This window comes from Microtus ochrogaster, unplaced genomic scaffold (genome assembly GCF_000317375.1).
Source record: "Microtus ochrogaster isolate Prairie Vole_2 unplaced genomic scaffold, MicOch1.0 UNK121, whole genome shotgun sequence".
NCBI classification, from domain to species: domain Eukaryota; kingdom Metazoa; phylum Chordata; class Mammalia; order Rodentia; family Cricetidae; genus Microtus; species Microtus ochrogaster.
In genome coordinates, this window is record NW_004949219.1 from 209,732 (window position 1) to 224,745 (window position 15,014).

The 15,014-nt window shown below is 48.1% G+C and overlaps 1 protein-coding gene across 1 annotated transcript in view; it reads right to left on the minus strand.

Moving 5' to 3' along the window:
* Amotl1 (angiomotin like 1) overlaps nucleotides 1–14,169 on the minus strand; it is a 95,374-nt gene extending 81,205 nt beyond the window's left edge. Inside the window, exons 1-2 of the mRNA XM_005371687.3 lie at nucleotides 13,814–14,169; nucleotides 13,625–13,675 (exon numbers count right to left, since the gene is read on the minus strand). Coding sequence (XP_005371744.1) covers nucleotides 13,625–13,675; nucleotides 13,814–13,844 — 82 coding nt within the window. The 5' untranslated portion in view covers nucleotides 13,845–14,169. The remainder of the gene's footprint in view (nucleotides 1–13,624; nucleotides 13,676–13,813) is intronic.
* Between the last annotated feature and the right edge of the window lie 845 nt (nucleotides 14,170–15,014).

The following is a 15,014-nucleotide window of genomic DNA, read 5'->3' on the forward strand; positions in this document are numbered from 1 at the left end:
AGTTCCCCTCCATGACCTCAGATGAGGATGTCAGAGCATCCTCAGGTCCCCTCCACAACCTCTGCTTCAGCTCTTACCTAGTTTCTGTCCTTCACCAACTGCTACCTGGGGAGTGAGAGCTGAAATAAGCCCGGTCTCCCCAAGCTACTTTTGGCTGTGGTGTTTTATCACAGCAGTAGAAACCCTAACTAAATATTTAGTTTTCACAGTGAGTTTGAGGCCAGATTTGGCTACCTGAGATCTGGTTTCAAAAAAGAATCTAAGCAAACTGACTAGCCAATAGTAGAGCTGTCTCATTTCCTGAAGGTCTTGAAGACAAGAACAGAGGACTCCTGGCAAATATACACATGTGTGTACGTGTGTGTGTACGTGTGTGTGTGTGTGCACGCGCGTGCGCGTGTGTATGTATGCATGCGTGTATGTGTGTGTGCGTGTGTACAGGCATGGTAGAGCACACCTGAAGTTTCAGCACTTGGGAGGTCAACACAGGAGGATCAAGACCATCCTTAACTACATAGTCAATTTGAGGCTTGACAATGGTATCGCACACGAACACCAGTTCTCAGCAGCAGACCATATGGAAGCCTGCCTTATCCCCAAACCAAGCCAATACTCTTCTCCTCGGCCCCACAGCAGTCTTTGTGCTATGCCTAGACTCCTTCCCCTACCGCAGCAAGAACCAGAAGCTGCCAGAAAATTACTTCCTGTGAAGGTGCAGCCTGGACGTAGGAATGGGAGCCACTCTGTCCAGCATTTCAAAAGCTTTAAAGAGAAGAGAAAATGGCGTTTCTGCCAGGGGGCCAGCAAGCCTGCCCACAGTGGGCCGAGAGCTCACAGGTTACAGGGAGAAGAGAATTAAGGAGAAATAAATATTGGGATACATCCGGTGTTGAAACAAATGTGTGCCTGTGCTCTGGGGATGGATGCTCATCTCTAGAAATCCTGCAAGGCTGCGCTGCAGCCGACAGCGAGAGACAACCACGCCAGCCCTGAACATCTGTTTCCCCCATTTTGCCAAGTAACATTCTTTTTTAAATCTCCTTTTATAATTTGACCTGCTCTGCTGGCAGGGGGCCCTAGGAAGGCTTCCAACTAAGGATGGAAAAGGGAAAGAAGGAGCAAGAGGAAGTGAGAGGGGACTGGCCTGAGCAGACAGAGGCTAAGCCCAAAGACATAGGGGAAGGAAAACGGGGGAAGGAAAGAGAAAAGGGGGCTGAAAGGGGGGAGAGGGAGAGAGGACAGGAAGAAAGAGGAGGAGAGAAGGCAGGGAGGAGAGGAAGGAGGGAGGGAGGAAGGAAAGGAAGCAGGGGAGGAGGGAAGGCAGGGAGGACAGGAAGGAGGGAGGGAGGAAGGAAAGGAAGCAGGGGAGGAGGGAAGGCAGGGAGGAGAGGAAGGAGGGAGGGAGGAAGGAAGGAAAGGAGGCAGGAGAGGAAGGAAAGGAAACAGGTAGGCAAGCAACATGGGACAGCAAGTCAGCTTAAGACGTCCACCTGACAAGACAGGGAAGGGGTGTGAGAGACACACACGGGGCACGACCTGGAAAGAACCTCAGCAAGAGTGTGTCCAGAAACTGTGACCATAGCACCCCAGGAAAGACCACTCCTTGGGCCCCAGAGTGCTTAAAAACAGGCGCAATAGTGCCTTTCCATGGAGGCACACTCCTGTTTAACATCCAGGGACCACTGGCCAGGTCGGATTCATTCCTACTAGAAACATCCACCAGGCATAGCAAAGGCTCTTTCCTTCCCTCCATAGGCTCCTCCCATTATCCATATTCTCTCCTTTTTAGCCATTGTTTCTCCGAACCCAGACTGTCATCTCCTAGGCAAGTCAGAGCATCACTTTGTGACCAAATCTGGGGAGGGGGCAGTGATTCCCTTAACCATGCTGAGCTCTGCCCTGACTCCACAACCTTCCCACACAGCCAGCCCTTCACACACACACACACACACACCAACTCCCCCACCTCATCCCCCACCCCCCTTGCTCTGGTTCACAAAGGTTTGGCTTCCTTTGCATGTGCATTAGCATCACCAGGAACCAGACACACAGAGGGATTTCCAGCTCCAGGGCCTTAGGCTGCATCGCAGGAATCTCAGAGAAGTTTCTGCTGCTGTTGCTTTCTACCGCGTCATAGGAAATCCCTCTGGAGCACACTGATTATTATTAGATGGCCTAAAACGTCGGGCTTTGGACATTACTGTCTACTCAACAAATGAGTCTTAAACAGCCACATATGGCCAGGTCCTTGCTAGATATAGCACCCCCGCCAATATTTGGGGGGAGTATTTTCAGGACTAGCACCCCAAATCCATGATGCTTAAGTCCCAAGTCCCTCAAGTAAAATGGTGTGATTTTGCATATGACACACACGTGTCCTTTGTACACTTTGAATCATGTGTAGGTTGCTCGCAGCATCTAACACAGGCAAGCACTGTTAAATGGGGTTACAGTGTGCTATTTCAGGAATAATGAGAAGTGCGCATATGTTCAGTAAAGACATGGTAAAATAAAATTATGTCCACAGGTGGTTAAGTCCATAGATGTAGAATCAATGAGTAGAGAGGCTCGTGTGTGTGTGTATGTGTACACGTGTGCGTGTATGTGTGTATGTGTGTGCAAGTGTGTGTGCATATGTGTGCGCGCATATGTGTGTGCGTATGTGTGTACATGTGTGTGCATGTGTGTGTATGTGTGTACATGTGTGTGCGCGTATGTGTGTACATGTGTGTGCATGTGTGCGTATGTGTGTGTACATGTGTGAGTGCATGTGTGTATGTGTGAGTGCGTGTGTGTACATGTGTGTGTGCATGTGTGTGCGTATGCATGTGTACATGTGTGTGCGTGCGTATGTGTGTACATGTGTGAGTGCAGGTTGTGTTGCATGTGTGTGCGTATGTGTGTGTACATGTGTGTGCGTGTGTGTGTACATGTGTGAGTGCAGGTTGTGTGTGCATGTGTGTGTGCATGTGTGTGTGCATGTGTGTGCGTATGTGTATGTGCATGTGTGTGTGCATGTGTGTGCGTATGTGTATGTGCATGTGTGTGCGTATGTGTGTGTACATGTGTGTGTGTGTACATGTGTGAGTGCAGGTTATATGTGCATGTGTGTGTACATGTGTGTGCGTATGTGTGCGCATGTGTGTGCGTATGTGTGTGTACATGTGTGTGTGCATGTGTGTACATGTGTGAGTGCAGGTTATGTGTGCATGTGTGCACGTATGTGTGTGTACATGTGTGTGTGTACATGTGTGAGTGCAGGTTGTGCGTTCATATGTGTGTGCATGTGTGTGCATGTGTGCGCATGTGTGTACATGTGTGTGCATGTGTGTGCGTGTGTGTGTACATGTGTGTGTGCATGTATGTGTGTACATGTGTGTGCGTATGTGTGTACATGTGTGTGTGCGTGTGTGTGTGCGTATGTGTGTGTACATGTGTCAGTGCAGGTGTGTGTGTGCATGTGTGAGTGCAGGTGTGAGTGCAGGTGTGAGTGCAGGTGTGTGTGTGTCGTCGTCTTCGTCATCATCATTTTATCCAAATCTCTCTCAAGTGAGTCTTCCCGGAACAATAAGATGTATTCTCCCCAGGAAACCGAGATTGGTTGTAGAACCAGGGATTATATGTCTAATCTTCTAACTAGCTCAGTAGCCTCTGGCAGATAAATCCATCCCTCTGAGTCTCTGTCTTCTTCTCTACAAAATGCAAATATCTTAGTGGGCTTTCCTGAGTTGTCTGAGAATGAAAAGGGCTGCGGTGCCCAGAAAGAGAAGCCGGCAGAGACTTCTGCTCGGCATAGGCAGCAGTAATCATGTGAGGGCCTCTCCGATTGTTCTGTTGCAGCCAGGAGGCTGGACCACACCCTGTCGTAGGGCGAGGTTTCCTGCGAAGGGAACTGAATTTTCCACTGTCAATCATTTGAGAAAAAATTCATCTGGAGTAAATCTCCCTGCCATCCCCCCACCCCCACCAAGCTCCCTCTGATGCCTCCAAGAAGAACAGCTAGACCAACTGGCTTCCGCGGGGTGGAGATAGCTGGGCTGGATCCCGGGGTGGAGTCAGAGGAGAGCTCAGGCTAGGCAGATGGCCAAATGGATCTCACATCCCAGAATGAGTTGGGTTTCTGCAGTCATCAGAAGCACCAGACCCTTTCTGAAATGGCAAGAAGACACAGGGCACCAAATCTTCATGCCTGCAACCAGCAGAATACAGGACAATGGGAACCAGGCAGGCACTGAGCAAACCAAGGCCAAGCCTCTAAATTTATATGTAAGCAAGGACAGTAAAGGCCATGGCCAGCGTCAAGTGGCCACCATTTTTTGAGCAGAAGAGAGGTCACGGACTGTTTTATCATGGTGTTTACTGGGTCCAGTGTGCCACACCGGCTTCCTGATCTCCGGACACGATAGCCAGCATCCCCCTGAGGATTCCAGGACATTGAACTGGATGGTAACTTGAAAGAAAGTCGTGGCTGCTTAAGTTAAGTGGCCTGATGAATCCTTGGAAATTGTTATATTGGGGATACCAATGTAGGGGTGTGGCTTAAGTCCCACTCTGGTGAGTTGGTACAGTTCCTTACATGAAGTCCTAGCATAGAATAAGTGCTGGAAAAGCCTGGTTCTCTTAAATCTTTGTTTATCTCATTCATATAATGGGAGCGACCAAAACAGATCTGTGATGTATTTTCTCCTGTACCCGATCTATGTAAGATTTCTTGAGTCTTGCACAGAACGGGCAAGATGTGGCAAGCAGCAATATTGTTTAAGTGCATATGTAAAATGTAAAAAAATTAAATGTTTACAAATTTTAGATCATGCTGGAAGGTGTCCGAACACCTGCCTAGGGCCAGGAAGATGCCTAAGGTGAGCTGCTGCTACCAGCTGCTGAGTTCAGATGTAGCTTGCCACTACGGCCTGAGGTCAGCACCATTATTAGCCTACTGCATCAACCAAGGTTCAAGAGGAGTGGCTGACAGGAGTTTGGAGATGGGACTGCTTAGCAAACTGTAATGCTCAAAGCTAAGGAAAAGCAGAGAATGAATCACCCAATGCTGGTCACAGGCGGGGATGCTATGGTCTCTGTGATGGCTAATTTGAAGTGTTATCTTGATTGGATTAAGAGACAATCACTAATGTCCCCAGTGCCATCCCATATGAATGTGGGTGCTGGTGAACCTGCTCACGCCAGAAGGCGAGCAAGAAGTAAGCTAATATCCAATCCCACACGGTCCATCTCTGGTCTGTCCTCTCAGCCTCCAAGACACACTGCCCGTGACTTGTAAGGACCACTATTACCCAGTACACCTCTCTCTCTCCTCACCCCAACCCCTCTGGTAAGAGACTCTTCCCCTCCTCATCTAGTCCATTTGCAGCCTGCTTGGAGTTGGGGGTGGCAACGGGACTGAAATTCAGGGTGCAGGGTAGAGAGGAAGGCCGTGCACGACTTTTGGGCTATGCTTTGTCCTTTCCGTCTCTACTCCCTGTGGAATGTGGATGTGCTGTGGAATCTGACCAGCTCCTTCTGACTACTGCATGGACCTTCCCTGAAGGATCCCGAGAATGGAGAAACTGTCCCATAGTTATTGACTGTGGATGCCTGCTGGGAAAGGGAAATTAGCCTAGACCCTGTTTGAGCATTTGCATGTTGGCCTTCATTAGAGCAGCCCAAGTAACAAAGACGCCAAGCTCGTCCATGGCTAAAGTGAGACTCGGGTCACAGCGTGAACAACGAGGGAAGCAGGGCTGCTGGAGACAATCATCTGTGTATCAGTTCCCATCCTTCCTGCAGCGAAGGAGACTGTACTGCCTAGCCCTCCCTTCCAGGGAGACAACAGCGGGTCCTCGGCTGGATACGCAAGACAGACTACGTCTCTCTTCAGACAGGAGGTCAAGGGTGAGCATACCCTTTTCCCAGCACCCCCGGCTCATTTCTTTGTTAAATGAAGTCAGAAAGTCCAATGGACTTTATAAACCCTGAGACTTCGGTATCCCACGGTGACACGGAAGGAAGAAAGCAGCCCAGATTCTCAAGGGCTGTGTGGAGTGGAGCCTTCTAACATCCCAATGTTGGCTCAGCCACAAGCCAGAAACAGGACTTTGCTGTGTTATACCACTGGTATTCAAGTTTAGCCTATCGGGAGTCAAACACATGGGCTTGTATACAGCGCTCCAAGTTCCTCCCTCGTTTGAGAAAGATGCTGGGATGGGTGAACAATTAAGTTACTATTTTAAGGAAGTCACACAAATGCTATCTTTCGTTTCCCCTTAACTGGTCCCACACATCCTGCCCGGATAAGGCAGGCAAGAATAGCATGAGAAAACCCTTTCTCATGATACACTGGCCCACAGGGGAGTTAATGCTGATGGTTCCCAAGAAGCTGTTCTTAGGAACCTTGCCTCTGCTCTCCCAGGGTGATTCACAGGGTCTGAGCAGACAACAGCCAAGAGACTCACTCAGGGTGCCAGAGCAAGAAGCTGCTGCACAGGACAAGCAATCAGGAAACAGAATGGGGACAGTTTGCTCTGGGTGCCAGTGGGTTTCTTTCCAATGTCCATTTTTTTAAAAATAACTATGTATTCCTGTATACTAAGACATTAAAGTTCTAAAATGTCAGAATTTTGTTTGTTTTGTTTTTCAAGACAGGGTTTCTCCTTGTAGCCCTGGGTGTCCTGGAATTCACTATGTAGATCAGGCTAGCCTCGAACTCAGATTATCCTGCCTCCTCAAGTGCTGGGACTGAAGTCCTACACTATCATGTCTACCTGGCTAAAGTGTCAACTTTAAAGATACAGAATGAACTGAATGATTGCAAGGAACACATAGAAGATAGAGGATCACAGAACAAGGAACAACCAGTCTCCTCTGTAACTCCATAGTTTGAGGATGAGAGTGTAGTCCATCATGGTGGGAAGACATGTTGGCTGAAGCTGTTTGCTCACATTTCAGCTGAGGGGAAGCAGAAAAGGGCTCACCAGGCTTTCTCCCTTTGATTCAACCAGGGACCCCATCCACAGGGTTGTACCATCATCTTCAGGGCAAGTCTTCTCCTTGCTATCATCCCTAAAGATGCAAAAATGCTCTCACAGACATGCCCAAAGGTATGCCTCGTAACACCCTAAGCATCCCTTAACAGAATCAAGTGGACAAGAAAAACGAAGAGCCACATGACCCGGTCACCACCCTCAGTGGTATCCCATGACTCGTTTGCATCCAGTAGAAATCAATCTTAGAGCCCTAGAACAAGCAGAAAAGGAAGTCCCACCGGGGTAACTCGTTCTCCCTGTGCCTACTCAATAAATAGTTATTAAAGATTTATGTATGCCCAGCACTGTTGTAAAGACAAAGGGAAAACCACAGTCTGTGAGTGATAGCAGCTTTGCCTGCACACTGGACTGTGTGATTCAACGAAACAAGAACAGCAGAGCAAAACGACATTGATTCTTGGGTCTCCCCTCCAAGGTTTGTGCTGCAGAAATTCAAGATTATGAACTAGTCTCAGGATTTGAAAAGACTTTGATGCTAATGTCCAGCCAAGGCTGAGAACTCTTATGTGGTGATTTGAATAGGAAGGGCTCCCCTAGGTTCATATATTGGAACGGTTAGTCCTGGGCTGGTGGAACTGTTTGGGAAGGATTAGAAGGTAGGCCTTGCTGAAGAAAGGTGTGTCACAGGGAGTAGACTTTGAGGGAATATCATTCCCATCTCAGTCTCTGAGTCTTCTCTGTCTGTCTGTCTGTCTGTCTGTCTGTCTGTCTGTCTGTCTGTCTCTCCTCTCTGTCTCCCTCTCTTCCTTTCACTCTCTCTGCCTCCTGATTGTGGATCAGATGAAAGCCCTCAGCTACTGCTTCAACACCATGTCTACCTGCCTGATTCCAGTCCCCCTGGCATCATGGCTATGGACTCACCATCTGAAACTGTAAGAGCCAATAAACTTTCTTTTCTTAGTTACCACTGTCATGGTACTTCTTCACAGCAAAACCAAAAAACAAAACAAACAAAAAACCCTAAGACACCCTAGGAGTACATGGCACATGGAAACAGAGTTGAAGGATGAACTCAAGTTCCAGAGGACAAAGGAGGAGGAAGAGGGAACAAAGGGGTCTAGGGAACTGGCCAGCACAACTTGAGCATTGTAGTAGATGGGAGGGTGCATAGCTGAGAACTCTTCCTGAGTCAGACCAAGAGGCTAGTTTACAGTAGAGCCAATTACAGGTAGTTCAGCAAAGTGCTTTCTGTCCTTCACTGCCTAAATTTGGCTGTCCTGAAGCTTGCTCTGTAGACCAGGCTGGCAGTATATAAACTCAGAGATCTGCCAGCCTTGGTCTTTCCTGTGCTGGGATTAAAGGTGTGTCTTCCACACCTGGCTGTAATCTCTTCTTTAGTTCCTTTTCACAAGTTGGAAGCTAAAATGGCGGATCCTGCCCTGAGGTCGCCACTCCCTTATCCCATTCCTTAATCCATTTCTCTCCTGGAACACAGGATTTAGCTCCATTCCACTTCCGGGTGCTCTTTTTCTCCTCAAAACTTACATTTTGTAATTTATCCTGCTCAGCTTGCTCCTTTTCATTATAAATCTTTCTAAGCAAACACTAGTAACCACATGAAAGAGTCTATAATCCTAGAATACTTTAAGATTTCTTCTGCCAACAGAATTAATTCAACACTCTTCACATTAGCCTCAGACAGACTCTTCGGACAAGGGCAAAGGCAGTCACATTCATCACCAAAATATCACAAGAATGATCTCTAGGCAACATACTAAAATTCTTCTCCTCTGAAACCTCTTGATCCAGGCACCCACAGTTCAACAAGCCATATTCAGTACCACTGTCTTCCATGCTCCTCCTAGTATGGACCATGGCAGCACTTAAAATATTCAACTGTTGCCGGGCGGTGGTGGCACACGCCTTTAATCCCAGCACTCGGGAGGCAGAGGCAGGTGGATCTCTGTGAGTTCGAGACCAGCCTGGTCTACAAGACGAGTTCCAGGACAGGCTCCAAAACCACAGAGAAACCCTGTCTCAAAAAACCAAAAAAAAAAAAAAAAAAAAAAAATTCAACTGTTTTTCTAATTCACAATTCCAAAGTCCAAATTCTTTCAAACAAAAGCATGGTCAGGCCTATCACATCAATACCCCAGTCCCTGGTACCAACTTCTCTCTTAGGGTTTTTATTGCTGTGAAAGGACACCATGACAATGACAACCCTTATAAAGAAAACATTTAATTGGGGTGGCTCACAGTCGCAGAGATTCAGTCCATTATTATCATGACAATATGGTGGCATGCAGGCAAACATGCTGACAGTGATACATCTTGCAGGCAACAGGAAGTCATCGGACTGTCACACTGTGGGAAGCTTGAGCAAGAAAGACCTCAAAAAGCCTGCCCCCACAGTGACAGTTCCTCCAACAAGGACACACCTCTTAATAGTGCCACTCCCTTTGGGGGCCATTTTTTTTCAAACCATCACACAGGTACAGAGTTCTTAGAACCCTTGGAATGTCCCAAGAGGTGACAAAATCCTTTTGTAAGTCTATTCTAATCAGATAACTGGAAGCTGATTGTTAACAGAATAATCCTATCTTTAGTAGTTGGGAACTTTGGATTGGACCAGCTCTTTTCAGTCCCTGGTGTTCAACCTGACCTCTGGGAAGGGCGGAAGACTGCTTCAGTCTCCAAGGTGGTTCCCAGTTAGTGGCACTACTGAGGGAGGTTATGGAACCTTTAACGCATAGAGCCTTGCTGAAGAAAATATGTCACTGGGGTGGCCCTTGAGGATGCCTAGCTCTGCCCTACTTCTAGCTCGCTCTCTGCTTCATACATGTGGGTGGAAACGTGACCCCTGAGATTCCTACTCTAGCCACCTTCTGTCATGCCTCCCCCACCGTAAGGTACTCCTCCCTTAGAATCATAAGCGCAGATGAACCCTTCCCTTTGTGAGTTGCCTTCATCATGGTGTTTTAGCGCAGCAATGAAATAGAAATTAATATAATCACAATGGCTGAAGATTATCTCTATCGTACCTACACAAGATAGAGCCTCTCTAAACACTGAACGAAATTTGGAGAGATTTTGGGTTGGGGATCATACCCCTATGGTAGGAAGCAGCATACCCCAACTCTACATGACAGATGGCCCTATGCATAGGACTGCTCCATATCTTGCCCTCTGTGGCTCTTCATTTGAATCTTCACTCATATCCTTTATAATATCCTAGCAAATAAAACCAAAGCATTTTCTGGAGTTCCACTGACTACTATTGAACTTGAGTGTAAGCAGGCTTTCTCTGGGTCACCAACCAGCTCCCAAATCATGACACAGAGACCTATTTAGTTATGAATGTTAGTTAGAATAACTAACTAATAATGTTAGTTATTCTTGTCCCACTAGCTCTTTTTTTCATTATTTTATTTTGGCAATGACACAAGAAACTAAAAGAAAGGTTAAATGAAATTAAGAAAATGCTGGCAGCTATGAATGAATGCCACTCCCTTGCCACCATGAGTCAACCACTCATAAATTACTCTACATACCCCCCTTTTGTTTACCAGTATTGTGCTGGTGTGGGGAGGGACAAACTCATCTGCCACTGTGTGCGTGTGGACATTTGGGGACAACTTTGTGGAGTCAGTTCTTTCCTTACTTCTTGAGACACAGGTTTCAGGCTTGCCCAGCAAGTGCCGTTCCTCACTGAACCTTCTTGCTTGCCATCTCCCCCATTGATTGCCCACTAGCTCTTATAACTTAAATTAACCTGTTTCTCTTTGTCTATGTTTTGCCTCAGGGCTTTCTGTCTCTTCTTTCTTTTCTTTCTTCTTTCGCTTTCTTTCTTCTTTCTTTCTTCTTTCTTTCTTTCTTTCTTTCTTTCTTTCTGTACTACTCCATCCACAGTGTCCTCTGGCTGGTAGCTGACTGGTAGCTGCCTGGCGGGTCCCGGGCATCTTGCTCTCTTTCTCTCTTGTTCTTGTCTTTCTCCTTTCAAGCCTAGATTTCTCCTCCTACTTATTCTCTCTGCCCACCAGCCCCACCTATCTCTCTGCTGCCTAGCTATTGGCCATTCAGCTTGTTGTTAGACCAATCAGGTGCCTTAGGCAGGCAAAGTAACACATCTTTACATCTTAAACAAGTGCAGCATAAACAAACGGAACACATCTTTGCTTAGTTAAAGTAATAGTCCACTTCAATGCAGGAAAATGTTATAGAAATCTTCAATTTGTAGTTAAATAATTCCACATCGAAGTGTAAAATCACTGCTTGTAACTAGCATCAAAGATGAAGCAGCCTTGTGTGGCTGAACCCATGCCATGCACTAAGTCTGATAAGACATGGTGGGATCTAATTAGCTGCTAGAACAGCCATGTGAGATCTGCATAGGACAGGACCACTGCTTGGTGTAGGAAGCTTACCCAGTGGTGTCAACACGGTGGTGGGTAGGGAAACCATTTCTTCCAGCTTCTTTCTACCTCTTGGTATGACCTAGCCAGGCCTGAACCTCTGCACCCGAGCTCCAGACACTACAACTGCTCCGTGAGCTCACTGTTGCAAGACGGTGTCTTCCCTGCTGTGCCTACACCAGGTGCCAGACACTCTCACCCCCTTCTTCCCAAAGGAGAAGCAGGAACTCCCTTTGACCTGAATCGTGTGAAAGAACTCATCCAGGCTCTCTCATCCAGAGAGCAGCTCTGTCAGGGAGAACAAACGCCTGGGGGATGTCGGGAATGCAACTAGCCTGAAGCATAAGCACATCCAACAAACACCTTCAGTTTCCGGCCCCTCACAGCACCTTAGGAAACAGGAAGGAGAAGACTCAAGAGAGCATAATCAGAACCTATATATTTCTGTTGTTTACAAACTGCCCAACCTACAGATGGTTCTTGTTACTATGGTTGTTTGCAGCCCAAACAGAAGAGTCCCCTTACCTCTGCCTGAGAAAACTGGCTTGCCTCAGGAGAGCTGAAGAACAAAGGTTATTCTCTCACTAAATTAAAGAGAAGAAAGGTCATTTTCTCATGTACTGCCCATTTGGGGAGCTGCCTCTGTTAATAGTGCCTCAGCAGAGAAACGCAGCCTGTTAATCCCAGAGGGAGATGTGGAGATGAGAGGGGACGCAACACCTAGGCCTCCAGAGACTACTCGCAGCCAGACAAGCAACTTCCTCTGAGTAAGCAGTGCCCAGCTTACCAGTGCTCCTGCCCAGCTCCCGCACAAGGGGTGGAACTGTATCTGCCATACTGTGCCACGGCGCATGGAGACATCAGGGTGGAAGGGTACAAGTGGAAAACAAGACCCAGTCCCTTCTCTCTAATAAGCCGCTTCTGGAAAGTGCTGTGCATGGCACTGCATTTAAAGAGGATTCACCACTGGGCCTGGAAGAGCAGCTTTGCTCAAGTGTTGGGTGGGAGATTCTGTCGACAGAGATGAAGCAGTCTCACAACCTGTGTGAACCAGTTTTCCACACAGACAAAGCTCTCTCCCCTGTCTCAGGATGCAGCCTTGGAAGTCAGACTGTTTGTTTGTATGATTGGGTTTTTTTTATTTTTACTTTTTCTTATTCTGGAAATGGGGTCTCGCTCTATAGTACAGATTAGCCTCATAGTCACAGCAATCCTCCTGTCTCAGCCTCCCAAGTGGTGGAGTTTCAGGCATGAGTCACCACGTCTACTTTCTGACCTATTTTGAGTGCTTGGCTCCAAGGAGGGGACACAAGTCGCTGCTAGGATGGAATTTCCCTTCCAGGGCTGTGGTGTATCATAGACGAGGTAGGCGACAGCAACAGCCGGTCTCTGGCTCTGAGGACAAACACTGCCATGGGCAATCTCTTCTCCGTTATTGCTGCCTTACATCATCCCCTCAAATCTTATTTCAAGGCAGGGCTCTGCAGCTGGTAAGAGCCTTGGCAAACCAAACTGCTAGTAGCTGAAGAAACACTGAGAATACAGAAGGGAAAGGAGCCCATTACTGGCCGCCAAGTGAGGGTGGACACAGCGATGCAAGACTGTCCTCCCTCCACGCAGGGAAGTCTGTCTGTCCCTATTCACTAAAGACCACAGGCACAGAGGATACAATGTTCAATTCCCAATGCCTACAGACTCAAGGAGAAGTGAACACTAGGGAGGACCCTAAGACCTGTAATTTAATGACTCTGCAGCTGCTTCCAGAGAAAGAAGACCCTTAACAGGGTCCTTCTCCTACTGGTACTCTGCAAGACAGAGGCAGACATCAGCAACATGGTGAAGGAATTCAGGATGATCACAGAAGCCAGGTTTGGAAGTTCGTGGTGCTGCAAGTAGCAACTGACCTGGGCACACGGCACACACACCACACACACAGACACACACACAGACACACAAGCACACCCTTTGTTTTAGAAGTTTGTTGTGCTGCAAGTAGCAATTGACCTGGCACACGGCACACACCACACACACACACACACACACACACACACACACACACACACCCCTAAAACGCTCCAACTGAGCAAAGGCTGGTGGCCAATCCCAGAGAATGGAGCCTGAACCCAGGCATGTCTCGTGGACTTTTCCATGCACCTTCCACAAAATTCCCTCAGGACCTTCGCGGTTCTACGGCGGAATTCCAGCAGTGAGAAAAAAAAGAAAATGACTTACCTAATTCCTCCAGGCTGTAAGGTGCGGGATTGGCATCCACAAAATCACTGTCTGGGGGAAGAAGGAAAGAAGAAAATAAAAATTGAGTCTGCAACCATGCAGGACCAATAAATCAGGCATCCTGAAGAACTCAGTTCCCTTAGATAAGAGCGGGACTCTCTCTCTTTCTAGCGACTAGACTCGGCGAACCTGGATCCACGCGGGGTTTGAACTGCCTCATCCACTGAATGTGAGGACTTGCTGAAGAAACTTGGGGAGCGATTTGGTCTAGGCGCTGTCATCCAGAAGCTCGCAGGTGCGCACCGACTTTCCTGGTTGGGATCCCGCAGTCCCTGGGGGACGGGGGTGAGACCCCATGGTCTTCCCCTTATCCCCTGGGGCGCATCGCTGGTTCCAGCTGCCCCGGGGTGGACACCTCAACTCTGAGATACCCCAAAGTTTTCCTAGATCGCGGAGGCTCGTGGACACGCAGCGGCTGAGACCAGAGCTCCATGAGCCCACCCGGTCCCAGGGCAGGCATGCATCCCCGTCCGTTGCTAGGCAACCTTGGCCATCACGAGGTATGCGCGCGCGCACGTGCACGCGCTGACTCCCCACTCCCCGTCAGAGAATGTGTTCCCGCACCCTAACCCTTTTTGCCCATTTGTTAAAATTTTGAGCCTTGCCAGCTCTGAACGGATCCACTGCTCCTCTGCATTAGGTGTGCCCTTCTCCAAGTGCCGGGGCTTCGGAGAGAATTTTCAGAACTGGGCACTGTCTTGGCAGCCAGGAGGGGCGTTCTAGGCCTTCCGCCCTTCCTTCTTTTTAATCTGCATTCTAATTGTAGCCTGAGCATTAGTCTCTCCTCCGAAGAGCCCCCTTGGTTTAAATAGGCTAAGTAACTTGGTCCCCATTTCACCATTTTATGGACAGGGAAGCAGTACCTGAGTAGTCGGGGCACACCGAGATAGACTTCCCTGTTGTGATAGGCAGAGAACGCAGTCAGCCTTTCTCTAGTGTACCTTGACTGGTTTCAAGCACAGAATGGAGACACGGACGTTTCCATCTGAGGGTAACTAGTATCTGATAGCTTCCGACACGGGAATCTCTTTGTCTGGATCACTGAGCAATGTGGGTACACCCTGTGTATTTTCCCGGAGTGATGGTGATGTCTCTGCCAGGTACGACTGATGTTTGGGATCAGAGGGGTGAAAGAGAAGGGAGGAGAGAGAGATCCTGGTTCTCTCTTCCTTAAAGGACTGGGGCAGTTGGCAGTTCAGAGCTTCTGGGGCCTTCTATGGCTCAAAGTGGCTAGGGTTGTGGCTGCAGGCTACTGCAGCCCTGTGTCTTGGTCAAAGTGTTTCCCTGTAAACAGGTAACCCTCGGTTTCCATGTTCAGCTTTTAGTTACA